The 21477-nt window shown below is 42.2% G+C and overlaps 1 protein-coding gene across 1 annotated transcript in view; it reads right to left on the minus strand.

Annotated features, from left to right (window-relative positions):
• The window catches only part of EVA1A (eva-1 homolog A, regulator of programmed cell death), a 156954-nt gene that overhangs the window by 126403 nt on the left and 9074 nt on the right, over nucleotides 1–21477 (minus strand). Inside the window, exon 3 of the mRNA XM_027690103.1 lies at nucleotides 10041–10164. Within this exon, the coding sequence (XP_027545904.1) occupies nucleotides 10041–10164 (124 nt within the window). The remainder of the gene's footprint in view (nucleotides 1–10040; nucleotides 10165–21477) is intronic.

Consider the following 21477-nt stretch of genomic DNA (forward strand, 5'->3'; position numbering starts at 1 on the left):
AATCTACCCTCTTTCAGTTTAAAGCCATTACCCCTTGTCCTATCAGTGGACAAGTCATCATAGGTCAGAAATTTTCCCCAGTGGCAAATGCCTACTATTTAGACCAGTGCACATTGAGTCCTTGAGTACAGCCCTTCTTTTCACTCCCTCACAAGCATTTAACTGTGGGCTACCTTGTCATTGTCTCATTTCAAGGGGATGTAAAAAGGATCATCCCTTTAATTTGGAGCATAAAAAAGTGAGAGTGTTATAAATTCATACATTTGCATGGAAATATCTTTTAACATTATTTCAGTTCAACTTTGCCTTCAGAAACTTTTTGTGAAGATTCTCTAATTTAACTTTTAAACTGAGGTTTGCTGCCCTCGATGGTGTGGCGCGCACTGCTCACTTCTGCAGGAGCAAGTCTGAAACTCTGAAAGATACAACTCGGATGACAGTCCAGAGTTATATCAAATAGGCAGCTTGCCAACTTCAGAAGTACCCTGAAAACTCAAGAGTGCCAAGTTTTGGAGGTCTGAAACCCTTTTGACAAGTAAGAAGATTGTTCTCTGCCAACGACCTTGTCAGATTCCTTTAAAATTACACTCCTGATGCACCCATCCAATTTGCAGTGTTTAAAAGGCGCCTCTCCCCACTGTCACTTTCATTAGTCTGAAGTAGTTGTCCTTTTATATTCTCCTGTGAAAAGGCTGGCAGTGTTGCAAATTAACTGCTACATTTCATTTCCAAAGTAGTGTTCATATGCACCTAGTTGCACTTTCCTGTTGGACAGAGGTGCATGGTTATCTAAGGAGGAAAAAGGGAACAATATCAAAATATGTGCACTAGACTGTGAGACGAGAGTTAAACAAAACACCTGGGAGCCCAAGACAAATTTAATTCTCATCCTACTTTTTCTATTAATGAAATTGAGCTGATTTTCTGAAGCAGCTGTGACTTACTGTTGTTCTACTGCCTGAGCCTCTGCCTCACCATTTATTAGTCCTGCTTCCTGAGAACCTGCTGGCTAAAGTTCAGTGAAATTTAGCAGAAACATTGAGATGAGAAATGTAGTCATTTTTTTGAGAACTGGTAGCCAATATCAGAAGAGAGACAAATCAATGCCAAAGCTGGTTGTAATTATTGCACTGTCCCACCAGTTAACCAGCCTGGACGTACTAACTGGTCGATTAGCATGGATAGGAATCTGGAATAGCTACACCATAGGAGGCAACATAGGAAGCATGGCCTCAACTTTTGTTACTGCAATGAAAAGATGGGAAGGATGTACTAGAAGTTACTTAAATATATAAGCAAAAAGACTTAATTAGTACCACTGTTCATAGCACTTTTATTTTGCTCTTCCAGTGATGGTGTAAATTAGGAGTAATGTTGCTTAAAGATATTATTAAACTAGCTGAAAGGGAAAATTCAGTCTTATATTGTTAAAACAGTCTTCTCCAAATGTTAAAACAATGGTGATAATAATTCTGACACAGGAACATTAAAGAATACTTGATTGGTATTTTTATATATATATTTTTACATTTGCCTAGAACACACGATATGTGAACATGAGGCCTAGTAAATTAAAAGCTAGTTCACTACAGCCCAAAAGAATTAAACACACAGTATTCCCTCAATGGTTTTGCCTGAGAAGAAAAAAATGTAGCTGGAAGAAATACAGTAACCAAATCCCCAAAATTCATCACAGATGCTTTAGAAGTTCCAGCTCCCAGAGACACAGTTAGGTGACAACCTCCAGTGTCTTTTAAGTAGTCAAAAAAATAACTGTGTAAGTGAGAAAAGCTTGATGCACAATTAGTATGATGAAGAGCTGGAAATATCAGGAGACACCTGTTTTAAAAAATGTGTAGTTACTTTGAAAACCAAATGCAGGATTGATACTGAAAAAATATTGCAGAAATGCACAGTATTGGAAAGAGTTTATTTCCATGCCTCCATCCCAGAGAAGATTCACTCCTCTCTGCTTCTTTTTTTTTCTAGAAGACATTTATTTGAGGAGAGCAATTGATCTATATTTTCTGTCTTGAACAAGTCCATCTACAGGATCCCCTGCAGAAGCACTGCATAAGTTTACTTCTCTGTTCTGTGAGTCCTACACTCATGGTTTAAACTGTGGAGTCAATATAAGACATCCAACCTTTCACAAAAGTCAACCTTATCTCAGTCTGGTTTATAAGCATAGTGTTTCTGGGATATGCTTTTCCAGTCACAGTTCTTCAGCAGTACACCAGAAAATTTTGAAATCTATTGTTCGGAGCTTGCAAACCTCTACCACATAGGAATGTGTTGAGATTTAGGTTTATGGGTTTCATTTTTAAAAGCTTGGTTTCCTTGCTCCAAGGACACCTCTTGCTCTTCTGAGGAGAAAACTCTAAGATCACCAGCAGCCAAGGTAATTTCTAACACCCAAAGCACCAGCCACCACACAGCCTCCACCATCAGCACAGAAAGGTGTCCCAGGTGCCCAGAGTGCCTAAAGATGGGCTAGATCTCCTGAAGTACATGAGGGTAAAAGCTCACAGCTCCTTCTGGCAAAGCTATTGACTCACCTACCCCAGCACTGAAAGATTGTAGTTTATCCCTTCCTTGTCATTTTCTAAAAATTCATGTCTTAAAAAAAAAAGATATTTTTATCCTTGTTTTTTTTTCCAGGACCCACTTAAGTGCCATTGGACAAAAGGGATCTGTAAAAGTCACAGCTCTAGAATTTATGTAATTTAGACAGATTTCAGAATTTGTCTTTTTCAGTGGTTCATGTTTGGATACTGAGGACCTGACCCAGTAAAGGGAATACTTACACCTTCATAGTAGGAAGCACCATGGTCTTCACTGGCTTCTTGTTATGTCAAGCAGAGCTGACTGATTAGGTTTGAAAGAAAAAAATGGAATTTTTTAGGGTTTTTTAAATTCTTTTTTTTAACTCTCCCAGGTCAGTAACAGTTTCCTTCTCCATGGGGGCAGGAAATAATGATGATAAATAATAATATAATATAATTACATTATTATGCTATAATAATATTTTATGTGTTGCATTCGTTAATATATTAATATTATAATCTTATGTATAATTAAACGGACAATAATCTTTGCATTTGCCTACAATAAAATCACATGTTCCTCTTAATCCTGCTCCTGACAGTCAAGTGATTAGTGTGCTACAGAGATAGGGCTATTTGACAGCTCCTGAAAACCTCTGTGCATCAACAGCTTAAAACAATATTAATCATTGGCATTAATGCTTCTCTGACCCCGATTGTGGGCTGATGGATCTGTCCTCTGTAATTTATAACATTCCTTTATTTACACCTTTTCATCACCACAGTAGTTGCTGCCCGAGGTTTTATTGCCCTTATAAATTTCCACTCCCTGCACCACCTTAACAGTTTTGAAATAATACAGATAAGCAAGAGTGAGCTGATGAATGCAGGAGGCAAAAGGCTTGTTCTGTTGCCTCGGTGGCTGGACCAGAAGGATGTGCCCATTAAACATCCCTGATTCCATCGTGCTGCCTTGGAAAGCCTGGCCCACCAAAAAGCAATGCAGCAAACAATACAGTGAACTTCTCTTGCCACCAATAAACCTGTCTGACAAGGGAGATGAATGCTTTTCTGAAAGGGTTGATGACTACTGAATTACCAGTCTATCCTAGCACTAAAATCAATCACCAGTTAAAGGAACCAAGAATACATTTAGGTCCCTCTTTGCTCTTGTCTGAAATTTCTACAAAACCTCTGTTCTTTCTATAGCCCTCTGCTCTGGCCCACAGTGCTTTGCAAATTCTGTCTAGGGAATAAAAGCCCTGAGGATGTGTGATGAGATGAGGATTTTCATGCCGTGTTTAGTAAATTTAACAGAAAACAAACAATCCTCAGCCCAGCAAAGTCAACAGCAAAGCTCACACAAGATTCAGTACTGAAGGAATTAGTATTACAGTAATAATTACTGAAGGAATTATTATTAGGAATTAGTATTAGAATACTGTAGGGAAATTAAAATGTGAGCAAGAGGCATTTGCTGCAAGCCTAGGTGGTCCTTCCAAAACAGCCTTTCCATACTTTTCAGACAATTCAACTGAAATCTGACGAGCAAATCTGACCAATTCACTAAGAGACATGGAATCAGAACACAGAGTATGACTCCTCACAGTTCTTTGATTGATGGAAAAACTCTGGCACCAGTAATGGTATTCTGCCTTCACACAGGCTCTGAAGTACCACTGGCAAAAAAAATTGAACATCCTCACCAAAAGGCAGACACTCCTGGGGCACAGTATGACAGCTCTATCACTGTATGATAGAGAGCATAAAATTTGAAGATGACATTTTCATTAGAAGGTGATCTGATTGGAATTAATTCCCAATTGACTTTTAAATTCAGTTGCTTTCTAATCAAAATTGCCTAGGGCTGTTACCTGAGTAAGATTCTGGCAAGGACATTAGGATGAGCATTCCTATGTTTGAAAAAAAGTGTTTGACTTTTCAGGAGAATTAGATTCTAATTAGATCTGTAGAAAAGAGAAAGAAAGCCTGTTCTCTTCAAACACGTGTCCAGGTTGATTCTCAGCCTGAAAGTTCTCCCATAAATCAAAGCTACAGGTTCCAAACTTAAACAAAGCGACCTCCCTCACCCCCTTTCCTCCTCCTATCACCTTACAAACTTTTGGCACTTCACCCTTTGCCAACAACCGTACGTTTCCTTCCCTGATACATTTCTCAGAGCCTTGATGTGCCTTTCCCAAATATATTTTTGTATTGTTACAGAAGGATTTGGGATGCATTTGGAGCCCAGGTCACAATCCAAGTTTTCTGAAACTTCAAAGGCTTTAGGTTTACATTTATGAATAGAAGAGAGAGCAGCAAAGTTTGAATTTACACTTTTTTACATCGCTGGGATGATTAATACAGGCAGGCTTCATGCCCACCATCTTCCAATTATCACATCCAGCTGCTACAGACAGCATTTTAAAATTAAATAAAATTAATAATAATTTAAAAAAAAACATTGGATGGAGATTATCCCTCCCAGAGTCCTTGAAGTCATAAGCTAAAGGAGTAACTGCCCAACAGAAAAAAAAGGGAAAATTTCACTATAGCATTGTGGGAAGGTACAGCTTAGGTTCTTCAGAGCTGAGAAGGGGACAGTGCATCCAGGACAGCAAGACAGCATGGCAATGGCAAAGGAGGAGACAAGAAGTCCCCCATGTGTGGGGGACTCATGGAGTAAGTCACATACATAGAGTAGGAGCCTTCTCCTCTCAACAGCACTGCCAGCAAATGGCCGCACAGACAACATGTCTCATCCCAAATATTCACTTTGCAGAGCAGGACAAGCACTTATGGCCCCATTTTGTTCAGGAGCATTGGCACTTCTGAAACAGCAAAGCCAAAAAAAATAACCAAACAACCAAAAAGCCACTACAAGTAAGGAGCAGCTGTGCAGGGGCAGAGGGATCCCTGCTGGTACAATAGCCCAGAGCAGCAACCAGCCCCAGTAAAATCAGCTGCAATGGTATTGCTGGGATGCAGAGAGGTGAAGTTATTTCTTCAGCACAACTTAGGCAGCCCCACAGATCCTGTTCCCAGCCAGGATTAGATCACACAGCCCCTCCAGAAAGTCTGGCACACAGAGCAAATATTTCCTAGCTTACAATAACACACGATCTTACACAGTTCTCTGCCTCTGAAGTGAGGGGGATGAACAAACACTGAATTGTTTGAATAAAATTGGTGAATCCAGATTTCAGTTGAGGGAATTCATGTTAGACCAATTAAATAGTATGTCAATTCCCTCTAATTATCTGGTCCTGTAGCCTACCCAGTAATTACACTTAATGGGTCTAAATCAAATCAGCATGTTACCTGAGAAATAATTGGATTTATGTGCAATTTTTTAATGATCCTGAGAGATACCCTAGAGACTGAAATCCTATGTGTGTTCAGGGCTTGATCCTAGGCTTCACTGGCCCTGATAAATTAAATGTGCCTGTTTGCTGGCACTGAGGCCCAGTGGCATGGGACAGCCCACCACCATTCTCACCAATTTTTTTAGCCTCTAGAACAGGGTGACCATATCCAGACTTCCCACTGGAAACCGCTCCTGCCAGTGCTAAATGTAGTGTAGAATGCATCTACACCAGCAGAGAACAACTTCAGGTTTGAGTGCTACAGCAACACAACCTCACCTTGACCTGGGGGGATCCTCCTGTGGGCTCACTGCTCAGTCTGTAGATAGCAGGATGGTTTGCAGAGGCACCTCCAAGTTTAGAACCACAAGCCGTAGCTGTGCTCTGCTGAGACCTGTGCTGTGCCCTTGAGCATATTCCCAAAGGTTGGTGTATATTAGAAACTAAGGCACATATGCTATAGAAAAATAAAACAAATTGTAGAATCCTTAAGGTTGGAAAAGTCCAAGATCATCAAGTCCAACCTTTGGCCAAAACCACCATGTCAACTAAAAATAAAATCTAAGCCTGTACACACTTTCAATGGACCTTGGCCCTCAAATCACATAGAAGCTATAAATAAATCTCACTTGCCCCAAATTGAGACAGAATAGAGCATTTTATGGATAATTTCTGATCTCCTTAAACATCCTATACCTTAAAATTAAAAGTACACACAGACATAGTGTATTTATTTATTTACAGGCACAGAGAATACTCAGAAGTGCCAAACTCCTGACGTTTAAAAGCAGTTCCATGCACATATCTGAGACCTGTGCATGCAAGATGAGTGTCCATTAGATCCTAGACTGGATCAGAGGGGACCATGATTAGCATAAGACTTCCAAAAAACCACAAAAGGTATTGAATTTCTCACTATTTCTAGTTAAGCATGCACTTCTCTGAACTATTTCTGTAATTTCTAGAGGAGGTGAACCACAACACCTCCACATGAGTTTTCCCTGCTTCCAGCAAAAGCAGTCTCAGAGGAGTTAGTACAGTAGAGATCCCCCATTGCCCTGCTCCCCAGAGCCCCACCATTTGAAAAAATCTGGGTCTTTCAGTTTCAACATGATTTACTGTCCTCCATCTCCTTGAAATTCTGCCCATGAGAAACCAAAATAGCACCTTGCCTTGTGCATGAACCCCACACAGCCAGTGAGCATCGAAACCACTAGATTTCAAATGCAATGTAATGTCAGAGAGACATAACTGCAGTGACAGTGGCTGGAGGGGATGACTGCACCATCTCGTTATTCTTCAGCAAAGGTACAAGTAAATGCCACTAACTTCACTTTTACTTTCTTTCAAGGAAGTCTTTCTTTTTAGATAACTAGATCTGTTCAGGGGCCTTTTGAAGCTCCAGCGTGACTGGCGGTGGGAGCGCCTGGGCATCCTTATTTTATGTTAAAAATGTCCTGTCCAATCTCTGCAGGCTACTTCCCAAAGCATCTCTAATACCTGTGTGCAAGAAAACTCACATTCATTCTACCTCGATAGATGCTTAACCAAAACACCTACTTCAGTAGCGTGGTCACAACAGGCTTCCTCAATAAGCAATAGAAAGAAACAGATATCCCAAGAGGACAATTCAGACCTTAAATAGCTTCCTATTAAAGCCCTCCTGTCAGATCTGTTATTAAGAAGGACAAATTCAGAAACAGAACTCTAAAAGCTGTATTTGTCTTTTGACAAACTTATGGATCAAAACCTGTGCCAGGCAGTGAGTTCTCAACAAGGACTCTCTGGTGCTCTTTGGTTACAATTGTGTGTGCTCAGACTTTATGGAGCAGATCAACACTCCATAGGACCACAGTTTTGGAGATCAGCTCTTAAGCATATATTCATTTAAATCTCATAATCAATACTAAAATAGTCAATAACCCAAAAAGCCCATCAAAATTTCTCATGGTGCTGTATTTTGCATTCTTTGGATCCATTATTACTCAGTTCCCTCAACCTTCTCCCTACAGAAAGGTGGAAAGGCTTGAACTCACAAAAGCACTAGATTCTGTTTGTGAGACTCAAAATTAACATTTTGAACCATCAAGGAAAGGCAGACCATGTCCTGGTATCTTTGTGCAAAGCAAATCCTCGCTTATTTCAAACATTGTTATTAATCCAGTGGGTTCTGATTAAAAGTTTGCCCTGTCACTAAGAGAAAATAATTTCTGTCAGGTTACCCTGTTTCACCCTGCAAAATTGGAGCTGCCTGAAAAATGTCTTGGGGAAATGTTTTTAAGCAGCTTCCCCTGCTCTCTTTCAGGAAAATCACCTATCCTGCACGCACACAAACTGCTTCTTTTCTAGTAGGTCTGTAATTAGCAAAGAAATCCAAGCCATAAATATTTATGCACAGATGGGTCCTGAAATACCTTCATAAGTTCAGCACAGCCCTCAATAGTCAGATTTTTCAAGCGAGCTTTGATGCAAAACCTGCAGGTTCAGGACGACTTGCCAGAACACTCTGTTAATCGCCCGTCTCGTAGAGGTGCATTTCTTACCCAACAAGGGATATTACAATCACTCGCAAAAAAATCCCACAACAAATGCAGGTGCTTCATTACCTACTTTTGATTTGAATTCCTCACAGATCTTGCCAGATCCTTTCATTGCATTAGCACAGGTCTCTGCCTGCTGGGGCATAAAGTCTTCTTCTGTGCTGTTGCTGACAGAGTCTGAATGTTTCTCCTTTTGTTTCAAATCTTTTCTGAAGTCAGATCTGTTTTTCTTCCCTGTGCAAACTTTTCTTTCTTGTTTCTTCCCCAGAAATTTTGCTGATGTGGTGCTGGAATCATGTTAGTTATGACATCTAAAAAACTTGCGATTAGGCTGGTCTGAAATGCCTTGTCCAGACTTTAGTTCATAGAATCACAGAATCATAAAGGTTGGAAAGGTCCAGCCATTAACCCAGTACTGCCAAGTCCACCACTAAACCATGTCTCTAAGCATCAAATCTACACATTTTTTGAACATGCCCAAGGACAGTGATTCCACCACTTCCCTAGGAAGGGTGGAACAGGACATCCTGTTCCAATGGTTGACCACCATTCAGTGAAGAAATTTTTCCTCGTATCCAAGTTAAACCTCCCCTCGCACAACTTGAGGCCATTTCTTCTTTTCCTGTTGCTTGTTACTTGGAAGAAGAGATTGAGCTCCATCTCGCTACAACCTCCTTTCAGGTAGTTGTAGAGGTGGTAAGGTTGCTCCCGAGCTTCCTCTTCTCCAGGCTAAACACCTCCAGCTCCCTCAGGTGCTCCTCTCAAGACCTATGCTCAAATAGAAACAGGTCTCATTCTCCAGCTGACATCAGATGGCTCAGTTTGTCCTCCATCAAACCTGATCCATCTCCAAACTATTGTGTCTGCTTCCAAAGCACTGGTGGAGAACGGTGTCTAGGCTGTGCTAACTTCCCTGCTGGGGCCAGGAGCTGGCCAAGAGGATGTTGGCTGTCCTGAGCCAAAGCTGCACATGGCTCATTCCAAGTGTTCATGACTGCACTCCCAGTATCCAGGCACCAGCCCCATTTAATTTAAACACAGCTAGTGAGATCATGCAAGACACAGGTTAACATTTCCCAGCCTGGTCTCTGGGAGCACTTAAAAGCTGGATTATGACATGGCGTGGGCAGGTGAGCTTCCTGTCACACCACCATCGCCAGTGCCCACCTTAGGCTCCCAGGCCTGAAGGAAGTCTTCGCCTATGCAAGGAGCTCCCACTGCCTCTGGAGGGACCAGCAGAGAGGGGACAAGCCCCACTACCCCACTGGCTGCAGATGGAAGTGAGAAGTGGGAGCAGCCCACCCACTGCTGACAGCATGAGCTCAGCATTGGCAAAGGCCTTCACTGGCACCTGCAAAAACAATCTGCAGCTCAGGCTGCTGGCAAGGAGGAAGGACACGGAGCAGCAGCATCCCATCAAGGCAGCAAGTGAGGGGGAAAGGGGAAATGCTCCGCACTGGGGGGTTATGTTACACTGAATATAAAGGTGGAATGGAATGAGAAGTCCTAGAAGGCCTCTCTGGTGAGTACTAAGTATGAAAATGCTTTGGTCTCAACAGAGCAGACAGATTCAACAGGGAGATACTTACTTGGCCTGCACTTGTACCACACAATGAGGTACTTGCCAGTTCCAGGGCACGGATCTGTCCCGAAGAGCCGGCTGTTGACGAGGAACTGGCAGCTCCGCCTGTCCTGGCACTCATCCAGCATCTTCTGCAACCGGGGACACACACAAGAAACAGAGAAAAAAAAGCACTTCAGTATCTCCATCAAAGGGATGGTCAAACAAAGACAAGCTGGAGAAGGACAAAGCCATCCCAGCCTCCTCACCCAGCCCTGGCACGAGGCAGATGATGGTGCTCAAGGGAGTGTGTACCACAGGAGCCATGGACTAGGAGAAGACTAAACCTTGCACTGTTCTAAGGAGCAGGTTTTATTTTCCCTGAATGGATGCAAAAGGAGGGATGTGCACTTGGATGGTCACAGAGATTTTGAAACATTTGCATGCAATTTAATCATGTATAAGACAATACAATCCCAAGAAAAGCAGCTTTGAGGACATGGATCCACCTTGCCAGTTAAAAGCAGAGACCCAAAGTCTGCCACCACCATTCTGCTTTAGATTTCTCTGGAAATGCACAGTTTCAAGAGATGTCTTGTTTCAGTTACATAAAAGCTGATATAAATATATATATAAATTGATGGTATTCCAATAATTAGTAGTTGTGGTGGGAACATTGTTGTACAGCCAACTTAGTCAGTTTTTAATAGGGTTCACTCCTCTTCCCCCATGACTGTCATGTTCCTTTTAGATAAACTCAGCAAGGGCCTGTGAGTCAGAGGGTCCTCCCACCACTGACATTTTGGGTCCTATCCCCTTTTCTGCACTGCTTTTCCTCTAGCGCTCTCTCCCCACTTCTCCATTCATAACACTCACAAAAACTCCATCTCAGAATCCACAGGGGCAAGACATTCTGTCTCCTGCTAGAAAATAGCTTCATTAAGGAAGTTAATGATTTCTTTTAAACCTATGATCCTCTAAAGCAGTGGTGGTGGGAGAGAATATTATTAAGTGGGGCAGTAATTAAGTTTTAAATTCAGCTGGATGGCTTAGGTGGTATTTATGTACTCCTGTAGAGCCCCTAAAGCGCTAAAATTACCATAATGTTTGCCTGACACACATGAACCTGTCAGAGCATTTTGAGACCACAGAGCGAGGTAATCCACCAGCCTTGTTAAGTCCCTGCAATACAGAGCTGTGAATTCCAGTCCCAAAACAATTAATTTTCACTTGCAAGGAGGCACTGGAAAATCCTTCTTCAGAAATTCCCCTAGACTCCCCTGGTGTCTTTTGTCTTCTCCCTGTTCACTTTTCTTACACCCACCTTGATATTTGGGCTTTCCCACAATCTCCTCCCCGTGCCATTAACATAAAGGCTGTTCCTGCTCTATCATGTGCCATCCAAATCAATTTTCTCTCTGCTTCAATGACTACTGACTACTATTTTTGAGTTCTCCCTGAATATATAGAATCTTTAGCATTATAACTCTGAATGTCACGCTCTGAACAACAGCTGTTCCAGTTTCAAGTGCAATTTGAAACTGCCTCATTTGCGGTTGTTCATAACTTCCTAAAGCTTTCACCTTTTGGGCTCACACATGCAAGAATTCGTGCCTGCTTCAAGAATGACCTTTATTTTAAAGTTCAAACCAAAACAATCCAAGCCTTTTCTATAGGGCAGAGAACATATGCTGTTGTTTTCCACTTACAGCAGTAATAAAATGCAGGCATCTCATTTAAAAATAGAGGCTTTAGGATGGAAAGGCTGAAAGGTGAACACTGAAGGAGGTGCCTGGCAGCGTTATCCCCAACTTGACCGTCACGTTAAAATGCATAGAAACAGCATATTCTTTCCTCCAGGCTCATAAGGGGTTGGCTGCTCACTCAGCATGTGAAATTTAATTTAATGCAAAATCCAATGAGTTGCAAAGGAATTTAAGCAAGGATCCAGCACAGATACCTCTTTTCATCTCAAAAGGCAAAGAACAACTGAAACAACTCTGGAGTGCTACACATATGGAGAGAAATCCTCTCAAATCATTGTCGACCTGAAGGGGTTTTCTGGTACTGGACAGCCATGGCTGTGTTTACACCCAACTAGAACTAAAAATATGGAGCAGAGGGAAAGAGGCAGCACCCCAAGTATTTACTTTCCCACAAGGAAAGATGTCTCCCCTCAAAGGCAGCAGACTCGGGTTTTTAGTCCATGTTCATGGCAGATGGATGGGCTTTTTGAGAGCCTTCAGCATTGTGTAATAGGTGCTATTGAAATCACTGGGAAAACCACCCTGAGTTTCAGCAAAGACTGAGTTAGGCCAGCAAGAAAACCTCTTTGAAAACCTCAGCTGAGATACCTGAGCAGCACTTGTTCATCTGTCCTTAGGCTCATCACCAGAAGTGAAGGTAACAACTCACCGGAGAAAATGAACATGGGCAGTCTACAGGTATTGCCACTTCATCTTGGCTCTGCTCTAACTTTTGGAAGCTCTTGCTTACTCCATGTATTCCACATAAGCAAAACCTCCTGAGTTTACTTCCTGTGGCATGCAAAGTAACAAAAAGCCCTAGGAAGAAGTTTGTAATTAAATTAATGAGCAAAAGTCATCTAAGACATTGTGAGACCACAGAAAAAAGTGAAGTGCTCTTGGGGCTGAATATGCCTTTTACTAATTTGCTTTAGTGTTTAGCTACAGTTTCAACTTAATTTGATAATTGCCATGACTCCGAGAAGTTTCATGGGGGTAAAGAAACCAATATTTCCTTTTCGTTCACATAATTCTATTATGCCTCCCCCAAAGGGCAACAATTTTCACTTTAAGATTTCTAATTTCCTACAAACTGTATGAGTAAAGTCTTAGGTATAATGAAATATATCCATAAAGAATAAAATCAAAAAATGTGTGCAATCCTCAGTGAAATACAACAGGAAGAATGCAAAGAAAATTAGCAGTGGAGGTTAAAAATAAAGTACAAAGTTGTTACACCGGCCCTAATGTTAACTTAAAAACTTGCACATGTAATTTTTGTCTATCCTTCCATGCACAGAAATGTTCTTCCCCACTGCTTTCATCAGTATGTGCTATATACCAGCACCTTCTTAAATGCTGTGAAACACAACAGCTATGCAGAACGTGCCTGACCAGATGATCCCCCACAGGTAGGGTTCCCTGTAGGCCCAGTGGCTCTGGTGTTTACAGGATTCCTTACAAGTCAAGACCTTGGCTTTCTGGTCTTATTCTCAAAAATCATACTTCTAGGCAGTGTCAGAGCTCTGGCAGATGTCAGATGTTGTTTCTGAAGTATCTGCAGATGATCAGCTAGACTAACACTAGGAAGGCTGTGAGTTCACTTGGTAGTGAGGGGATATCTTGAGCTCACGTGGTTTTTGCTTAATGGCTGGAAAAATGTAGGGAATTCATTCTACATTTGCCTTGTTGTTCTGGCTGTCACTGTCAGCTGTAAAGGTAGGAAAACAAAACCAGAAAATCAAACAAAAAGAGGCCCACAAACAATGTGAACTTGCACAGGAATAGCAGTAGACACACAAAACCCTCTCTAACTGGGATGTACCATCAGCTCCTCATGTCACCAAATCTGGCAGACCCCTGACTAATGCCAAATAAAGTCACATTGGTTTAGATTATATTATAAAAAACACTCCAACTAAAGAAGGTGAAGGAGGAATTCCTGTCTGGCATGAAAGGGGAGGGAAGACACATTAATTGTGTTGTGCCATTTTATAATTGCGTTCCAGTAGTAAATCAGGCCTGAGGGCTGACAGCCAGTGCTCAGGAGGGAAGCTGTGGCTGTTTAAACCCATTCCATTCCCTGGTTCATGACTGAGCTAAGAAGCTGCAAGATTTAGAGGAGATAAGAGAACAAGAAATGTGAATTCAAGTAAAACAAACACTAATCTAACCCCTGTGATTTATGCCCTGGATTAATCTCACTGCAGTGACCCAGGTCTTAAAGCAAAGGCAGCCTCAAGCTCAAAACCATGTCTTCCTAGTGGCCACTGCAGATGAAACACATTTCTTGTGCTCATTTTGTTGTGGTCATTAGCCAAGTAATTACTTGTGCTCATTAGATAAAAACCATTTAAATCTGGAACTGGATGGGTCCTCAGTCGTTCCCAGGGGTGTGCTCGTTTTTAGTCTGTCTCTTCAAATCACTCTTCAAGAAGCACTTCCCTTGTATGCTTAAAATAAACCACAACTGAGCTTAACACCCAAGGCAATTAAACTTATCTCAGTTCTTGGTCCCTCATAGCAGTTCATAGATTTAATACACTTAGGGTGAAACTTTGGGCCCACGGAAGCCAATGGTGAAACTCAATGGGAACTAGGATTTTGCCACAAGGCTGCTCTCTGTACATCCTCCATCATCAAAGGAGTGTAAGGATGACTGCAGGGCATGTCAGTCATGCATGAAATTACACAGAGGAACCCTACTAAATAATTGCCCAAGTTGTGCGTAGCTGAAGTAACTCAGAGAACAAACTGCATGAATGGATCAGAGCCATGTGCAATCAAATGAAGATGGGCAGAGATTTGTGCTAAGAACTTTATGCAAGAAGATACCAGTAATTTTGAGCATTTTTTGGTCAAATTCAATCCAGGCATGGCCATTATGGTGGAGTTACACCAACACATACTGGTGCACCTCCATGAGTTTTGCAATGGGAAGTAAATACAACAATCAAGGCAGCATAAATTCTCTCTTACAGCACAATGCATTCATAATGGCTTCGCCTTTCATTTGAGTTTTTATACTCTTTTATATACCCCTGAACATTGGTAATACTTTAAAACACACTATAAATTTAGTGCTTTCAAGTTGCAGACTTACTTACAGGTCCTGTTTACAATTATCTGAAGATTGAGCGTTCATCTTTATTCATTCACACAAATTATTGAAGTCCATGGAACAAGATTTTCCAAGAATCAGCAACAAGGAAGGACAGACCACATGAGGAAGTGAAATCCATGTTGATGAGGTACAGGTTACCTGCCTAGGGCTTCATCAGACAATCTTCCCAGCCTGCTCCACTAGAAAGTAGTTCGGCTTTGCCCAAACTACCTGCATTCCATCTGTGCATCACTTGAAGAAGAGATCAAAGGCCCTGAATCCTGACCGTTGACCTGTGGCAAGTTTGAGTACTCTACTATCTCTCATCACTCTCCCATGGACCTTGCAATGCTCACAGAAGTGTCAGCAGGAGAGAACTATGCTCACATATTTCGTGACTCACATTTAACACAACAGACTCTGAAATAAAGAGCTGAAAACTGGGCACCCATCCTCTCTCACCAGCTCTGCTATGGGAGTAGTAAACACCAGCAGGGTAGTAGGGCAGGCAGCCATAGGCTGGGATGTTAAAACAAAACAGCAGGGTTCACCAGAGCTCCTCTGGTAGGGCCTTGAAAGAGCCCAGAGACAGCCAAAGAGCAAAAACCTGTTCACGAAACAGAAGGACCTGATACAAGCTGCATTACAAATATCACCTAATTAACATTACCTACATTTCCTAACAGTAGGAAACTTAATCTGTATGCAGGGTCAGCTTCAAAGGGAGAGGAGGTCTAAGCTGAAGAAATACAAAAGGATGCATAACCAAAAGTCATGGGATTAAAGAAAGGGAAAGCTTAAAACACAAAGTGGAAAAAATCATTGAGAGCAAACCATTACACTGTCAAGCAGGGTCTTAGTGGCAATGATGGAAGCCCCATGACTTGGAAAGTTTAAATTTAGAGTAAACAAAGCATTAGGAGGCTTACACCCCAGGGAGCAGTCCTGCCTCATCAGGGAGACAGGCTACACTGGCCACCTCTGCCTCCAGTGCCTCTCCTGCAGGACATAATCACACTGCTCTGATGAGCTATTTCAGTCAAGTGAAAGATTTCAAAGACAGGACAATTTAGAGATTATCTATGACCTCTGCATCCAACAGTTCTACTCTCAAATAATTAGCTGGGGGAGCTGCTTGCCAGAGAGTTCTTTTTCAGCCTGGGTAAGATTCATGAAGGAAGCTGCACTAGTTCTGTGATTTTTAAGAGCAACTTCAGCACTGCAGTAACCTCTTCTGGACCCTGAGGTCACTGTTCACCATCCTCCTGCAAAGTAATTATTACAATCTGACAAAGAGTTGCTTGAACGGCTCTTTGATTCTCTGACATTTCTGAGACTGAAATTTTCTTTGTTCAAACAGTCTATAAGCTGTGGAGATCTAATATGCCAAATGACGAAGAGTGGGTTCTTCTCCTAGTGGTATTGATGACCATTATTGTTCCTTTCTATCAATCTCCTCCCTCTTTTCCCCTGACCATCATTATTTTACAGACATTCAGAGCCATGAGAAATGGTACTTTCTTATTTCTATTGAGGCCACTTGTGGCTGTGACATCAGTGGGACCATGCAATATCCTGTGACTGGGCACATCGGGAGCCATTGTCCTTTACCTGCCAAGAAAGCTAGAGGAGTTTGGTTTGTTTCCTTCTACTTTGTATTTTACTCTTAATCTATAATAATTGGAGAAAATAAAAGCCTCTTTGGAAACAGTAACATCCAAACACATCTTCCAGCCCTCTCTTTCTGTGATCAACAGCTGGTCCACGCTTTGAGAGTCAAGCAGCTCCTGGAAAGTTTATCTCATCTTTCCATCAGTGAATAGGTCAGCTCCCCTTCACCATCTGTCACAGAAACCTTCCTGGTAGGTGAAAATGAAAAAGGAGGGAAAAGGGCTCAGGGAATCCTGTGGATAGCATGCAAGGAATCTGCTCCCTTTTGTAGGGCTGCTGGAGTGACAGCGGGAGTGGTGGCAGCAAAGATGCCCTGTATCTCGCCTAAAGGACAAAAGGAAATACCACATCAGCAGCACTAGTGATTCTTGTCACCAAGGACTGGTTGTCCTGGAGAGTGTTGAAAGAGACCCAGGGCACAGGCCATGTCCACACTCCCTCCCCAAATTAGTAATGTGGGAGGAGAGGAGAGGCAGGACTCAGCTCCAGAGCTCTTTCCAAGCACGGCTCCTCTTGGGGAAACAAGTCACTCAGTAAAACATTGCCCTTGGAAGTGCAATTTTCAGTACCTGTCTGCATGAAAACAAGTTAGTCTACAACATCTTTGACAAATTTCTGGGGAGCAGAAACACAACAGACTAAGCACCTCTCCAGAGCTTTGTTTTCCTTCCAAATAAGCTGTGGTTTTATTTTCTGTCAATTTACCAGAATGAGAATATTGCAGGTAATCTGGTAATAAGCAATAATTTTAGGCAAACCATTAGGCATTCTTCCATACAGACCTTGAGTGGTTTATTGCTGAAAACAAGTGGCATCAGGAATACTGATCCAGAATTCAGCCTTCCAGTGCATCAAAAAGGCTTACAAGAGGGCTGGAAAGGGATGTTTTTCAAGGGGAAATGACCTAAAGCTGAAAAAGGGCAAGTTTAGATTAGATATTAGGAAGAAATTCTTTACTGTGAGGGTGGTGAGGCGCTGGCCATAGGTTGCCCAGAGAGGCCGGGGATGCCCCATTCCTGGGAGTAGTTCAAGATGAGGTTGGATGGGGCTCTGAGCAACCTGGTCTAGTGGAAAGTGTCTCTGCCCACGGCAGGGGCATTGAAACAAGGTGGTCTTTAAGGTTCTTTCCAACCAAAACCATTCTATGAGTCTATACATGAGCAGCTGCAGAAAGCTTTATAAGCAAGCAACTCCAAATTTCTTCATCTTCAGCTGAGCATCTTCCTTCCAGTATCAATGTGGCTCCATGTATTTTTACAGGCACAGTCAGGTACTGTGAGCTTGGTTGGGAGTGATTAGGCTTCTAACTGGATGGATTCACTTATCATGAGGCACTTGCCATCAGGCAATGCAGAAAACTTAACACTTCTATTTCTCCTTAGTCCTCTGTGCCAGCTTTTAGGTGTTCGTCTGAATAACCATACACCGCTGCGGGGTCTGTTAATCAGATTCCTTTTTTCCTGAGGGGCAAGATCTCGGGAATGTCCATACAGTGGGGAAGTGCAAATGTGTGCAGTAGAGTGACAGGTGAGAGAACCATGGCTTAAGGGAGAGGCTAAAGCAGATGAGGATGGTTCCCAACAGATCTCCTCAGAGTAAAAGGTGTCTCCAGATGTTCCTGTGTCACCCCCTGCTTTGCAGCAATGTAATTTAGCTTTTCTCCATACTCTCACACTAAAAAATCAGACATTGGGCAGATTAAAACTGGATTTGACCAACCCTGTCTGGGTGACATGAGAAAAACTCCATGGTGAAAGCACAATGCACAGACCTACCAAAAATCTTCAGGCTCTCAAAATTTTTAGTTTGCATACTCAGGCCAACAGCACCTGCACAAATGCTCCAAAAGGGTAAAGGTTTGTGAGTGTTACAGGTCGTCACAAAGACATCAACACATTCACAGGACCATGTTAACACAGCCAAGGCAGGACAGTTTTCACTGCATGAGTTCCTTTTACCAGATACACCAAAGCTCCAGATATTCCTCTTTACTGTCCCCAGTCCAGCCTTCCTGACTGGGACAAGGACATTTCTTTCTATTACTACACAGTCAGAAATACCCTCTGCAGGGCTCCCCAAGGAAAGTACAGAAGAGCCAATACCAGACCAGACTGTTAGTTATCAGCACTGGTGCCCAAATTAGCTTCTGTTGTTAAAGGATGAATGAGAATTTTCTGTATTTCCATCTTCAAAATATCTCAAAGGTGCTTCACGAATACAGCACAATACACTCTTTCCTTTCTGTCACTTACCTCATGCTACTGGTGTTAACTCTGGGCTCCCCCGTTAAACTGAGTGGAGCAGGGGGAGAGATGTTTAAAAAGCAAATAATGTCTGGCTTTCAACACAACATTACTTTGTTGTTCTGATCCCTCCATATTCATGTGACTTGATCCAAAAATTAATAAGAGACCAACCACATAAAAGCTGAAATCCCAGTCTGAAATCCTAATCAAGGGAGGTCATTCTCCCTCTCTACTCTCGTGAGACCCCACCTGGAGTGCTGCAATCAGCAATGGAGATTTTAGCACAGAAGTGTCATGGGCCTGTTGGAGCAAGTCCAGAGGAGGCCATGAAGATGCTCAGAGGACTGGAGAACCTCTGCTGTGAAGACAGGCTGAGAGAGTTGGGGCTGTTAGCTGGACAGAGAGAAGGCTCCAGGGAGACCTTAGAGCCCCTTCCAATACATAAAAGGACTACAACAGAGCTGGAGAGGGACTACAAGGTCATGTAGAGATAGGACAAGGGGGAAGGGCTTTAAATTGAAAGAGGGCAGGTTTAGATTAGATATTAGGAAGAAATTCGTTACTCAGGGGCAGTGAGGAATTGGCACAGGTTTCCCAGAGAAGCTGTGGATCCCCCATCCCTGAGAGTGTTCAAGTCCAGGTTGGATGGGGCTTTGAGCAACCTGGTCAAGTGGAAGGTGTCTCTGCTCATGGCAGGGGGGTTGAAACAAGGTGATCTTTAAGGTCCCTTCCAACCAAAACCATTCTATGGTTCTATGATGATTCTGTCAATGCCCAAATTCTTTGTGCATTTGGAAATCTCCCACTGAATCTGACATTATGGTGTTAGAGTAAGAGGAATGTGTAGTTTGGGGTCACTGCCTTAATGTCCTGCACAGGCTCTCCCGTGTGGTCTGTATTTCATTTCAAACAAAAACAAGTGACTAAAGTAAGGAATCCTGGCAGCCAATCACATAAAACTGGATTAGTAGTGGTTGTCTCAGAGTAATCAACTCTTTCTTTTCCCTTTTCAACATAGAAATAATATCTGAACTGGACATTTACAGTGGAAAGAGCTTCTAAATGAGAATTTACTGTTACACACAGCTAGTGTTTGCAGGGAACAGTATAAATAAATGCCTCTTACACTCCCTCCAGGTCAATCCCCAGAGAAGCAGCAAATTTGTACTGTCATGGGTTTGATTAGACACAGTGATTTTATATACTTAGTTTTGAAAGGTTTGGTTTGGCTGACTTTTTCAATTACTGACTAACAGAATACACAATTGATTCTGCCTATAGCAGCCATATATCTGAGTTGCAAAACCACAAAAATACACACAATTTCCTTGTCTGCAGCTTTCCAATTTTCCTACACACATGCATTTCCTACCAGCAAGCTGCAGGCAGTTTGCCATTCAGCTTGTGGAGTTCCTGGCTTACCCTTCAGAGAGACCTCACCCCCCCAGAACTGAGAAAGAAGATGAGATTCGTCTCTGGTATTTGGACTCACCCTACCCTGTGCAAGCACAGCACATTGAGAGATCAAAGCTATAGCTGGGGCCACCAAAAAAGCACTCCAAAGAGACTCAGGAACTCACACAAGGTCCCCCAAGAAATTTGTGGCAGAACAGAGAATATTAGCTACTTTTTCAGCACATCTGCATCACCAAAAATCAGTTAATAACAGTGTTTAGTCTCAGTCATGTAACAAGTGTACTGTACAAGGGATCTGCTGTAAGGCTACCTACAGGGAACACAACTCTCACTCAGATAAACTTATGCAAGCAGCATAAGTATTGGAGGTAAAGCTAATGGGTAACAGCTCTAAGGACATAAAGAGCCAAGCCAGGCAGGTAAGGATTTCTTTTCAATCCCTCCTACGCATAAAACCATGGCATGGAAAGCCTAGGGAAATATCTTCCCTGTTCTCAAGTTCTTCCAGATGCCTTAAGTAGGCCACTCTCCCACAAGGGTTGAGGCAATGCTCAAAGCCATCAATCACCCTGGTAAACGAAATGTTGCAAGTAAATTTTTCAGTAAATCAATAAAAGAAAGAAGGGAAGTTAGCCTCTGCCAAAACTTTCAGTCCATGTTCTCCCACCCCAAACAACACAACCGCCTTGTGTCTGTTTATTACGGACTTTTGATACTGTATCTGGGAAAACTGATAAAGCACCACGTTCTCCCACACTACAGCTCAGTCATTTGCTGTGCAGTGCAAGTGACAGGAAGGTAACTGCAAAATCTGTCACCTTAAGGGTTACACTACAGCCAAACACCAACCTTGTGCAAATTCTTGAGAACTTACCAGTGACATTTGGAAGCCAAAGCACTCACATCAACATTTAAAAAAATGCCATAAATGTCTCTTCAAAACGCTGGATGCAGGAGTGAGAAATGATGTGGGAAAGTCTGGCCTTTAGCCAGATTATAAAAGAAATTATTCACTAGCCCTGTAGGTTCATTAATCTAGTCTACTATAAATTTTTATTATGACTTATTATTGATTCATAGCCATAAACACACTGGATGCTTGAGATCTTTGCCCAAAAATTTTCACAGTCCCAAATCCTGCACTTGGAAAGACTTGTGCTTACTTCAACACCCATGAGCAGACCCCATTCATTTCAACAACATCAGCCAACTCATGTTTCTAATTTTAGTTGTTCCTACTGACAGTTGAGTAACACTGGCACCTTCCAAATAATCCTTTGATTT

Source organism: Neopelma chrysocephalum, unplaced genomic scaffold (genome assembly GCF_003984885.1).
Source record: "Neopelma chrysocephalum unplaced genomic scaffold, ASM398488v2 Primary Assembly neopelma1_80, whole genome shotgun sequence".
In the NCBI taxonomy this organism is placed as follows: Eukaryota; Metazoa; Chordata; class Aves; order Passeriformes; family Pipridae; genus Neopelma; species Neopelma chrysocephalum.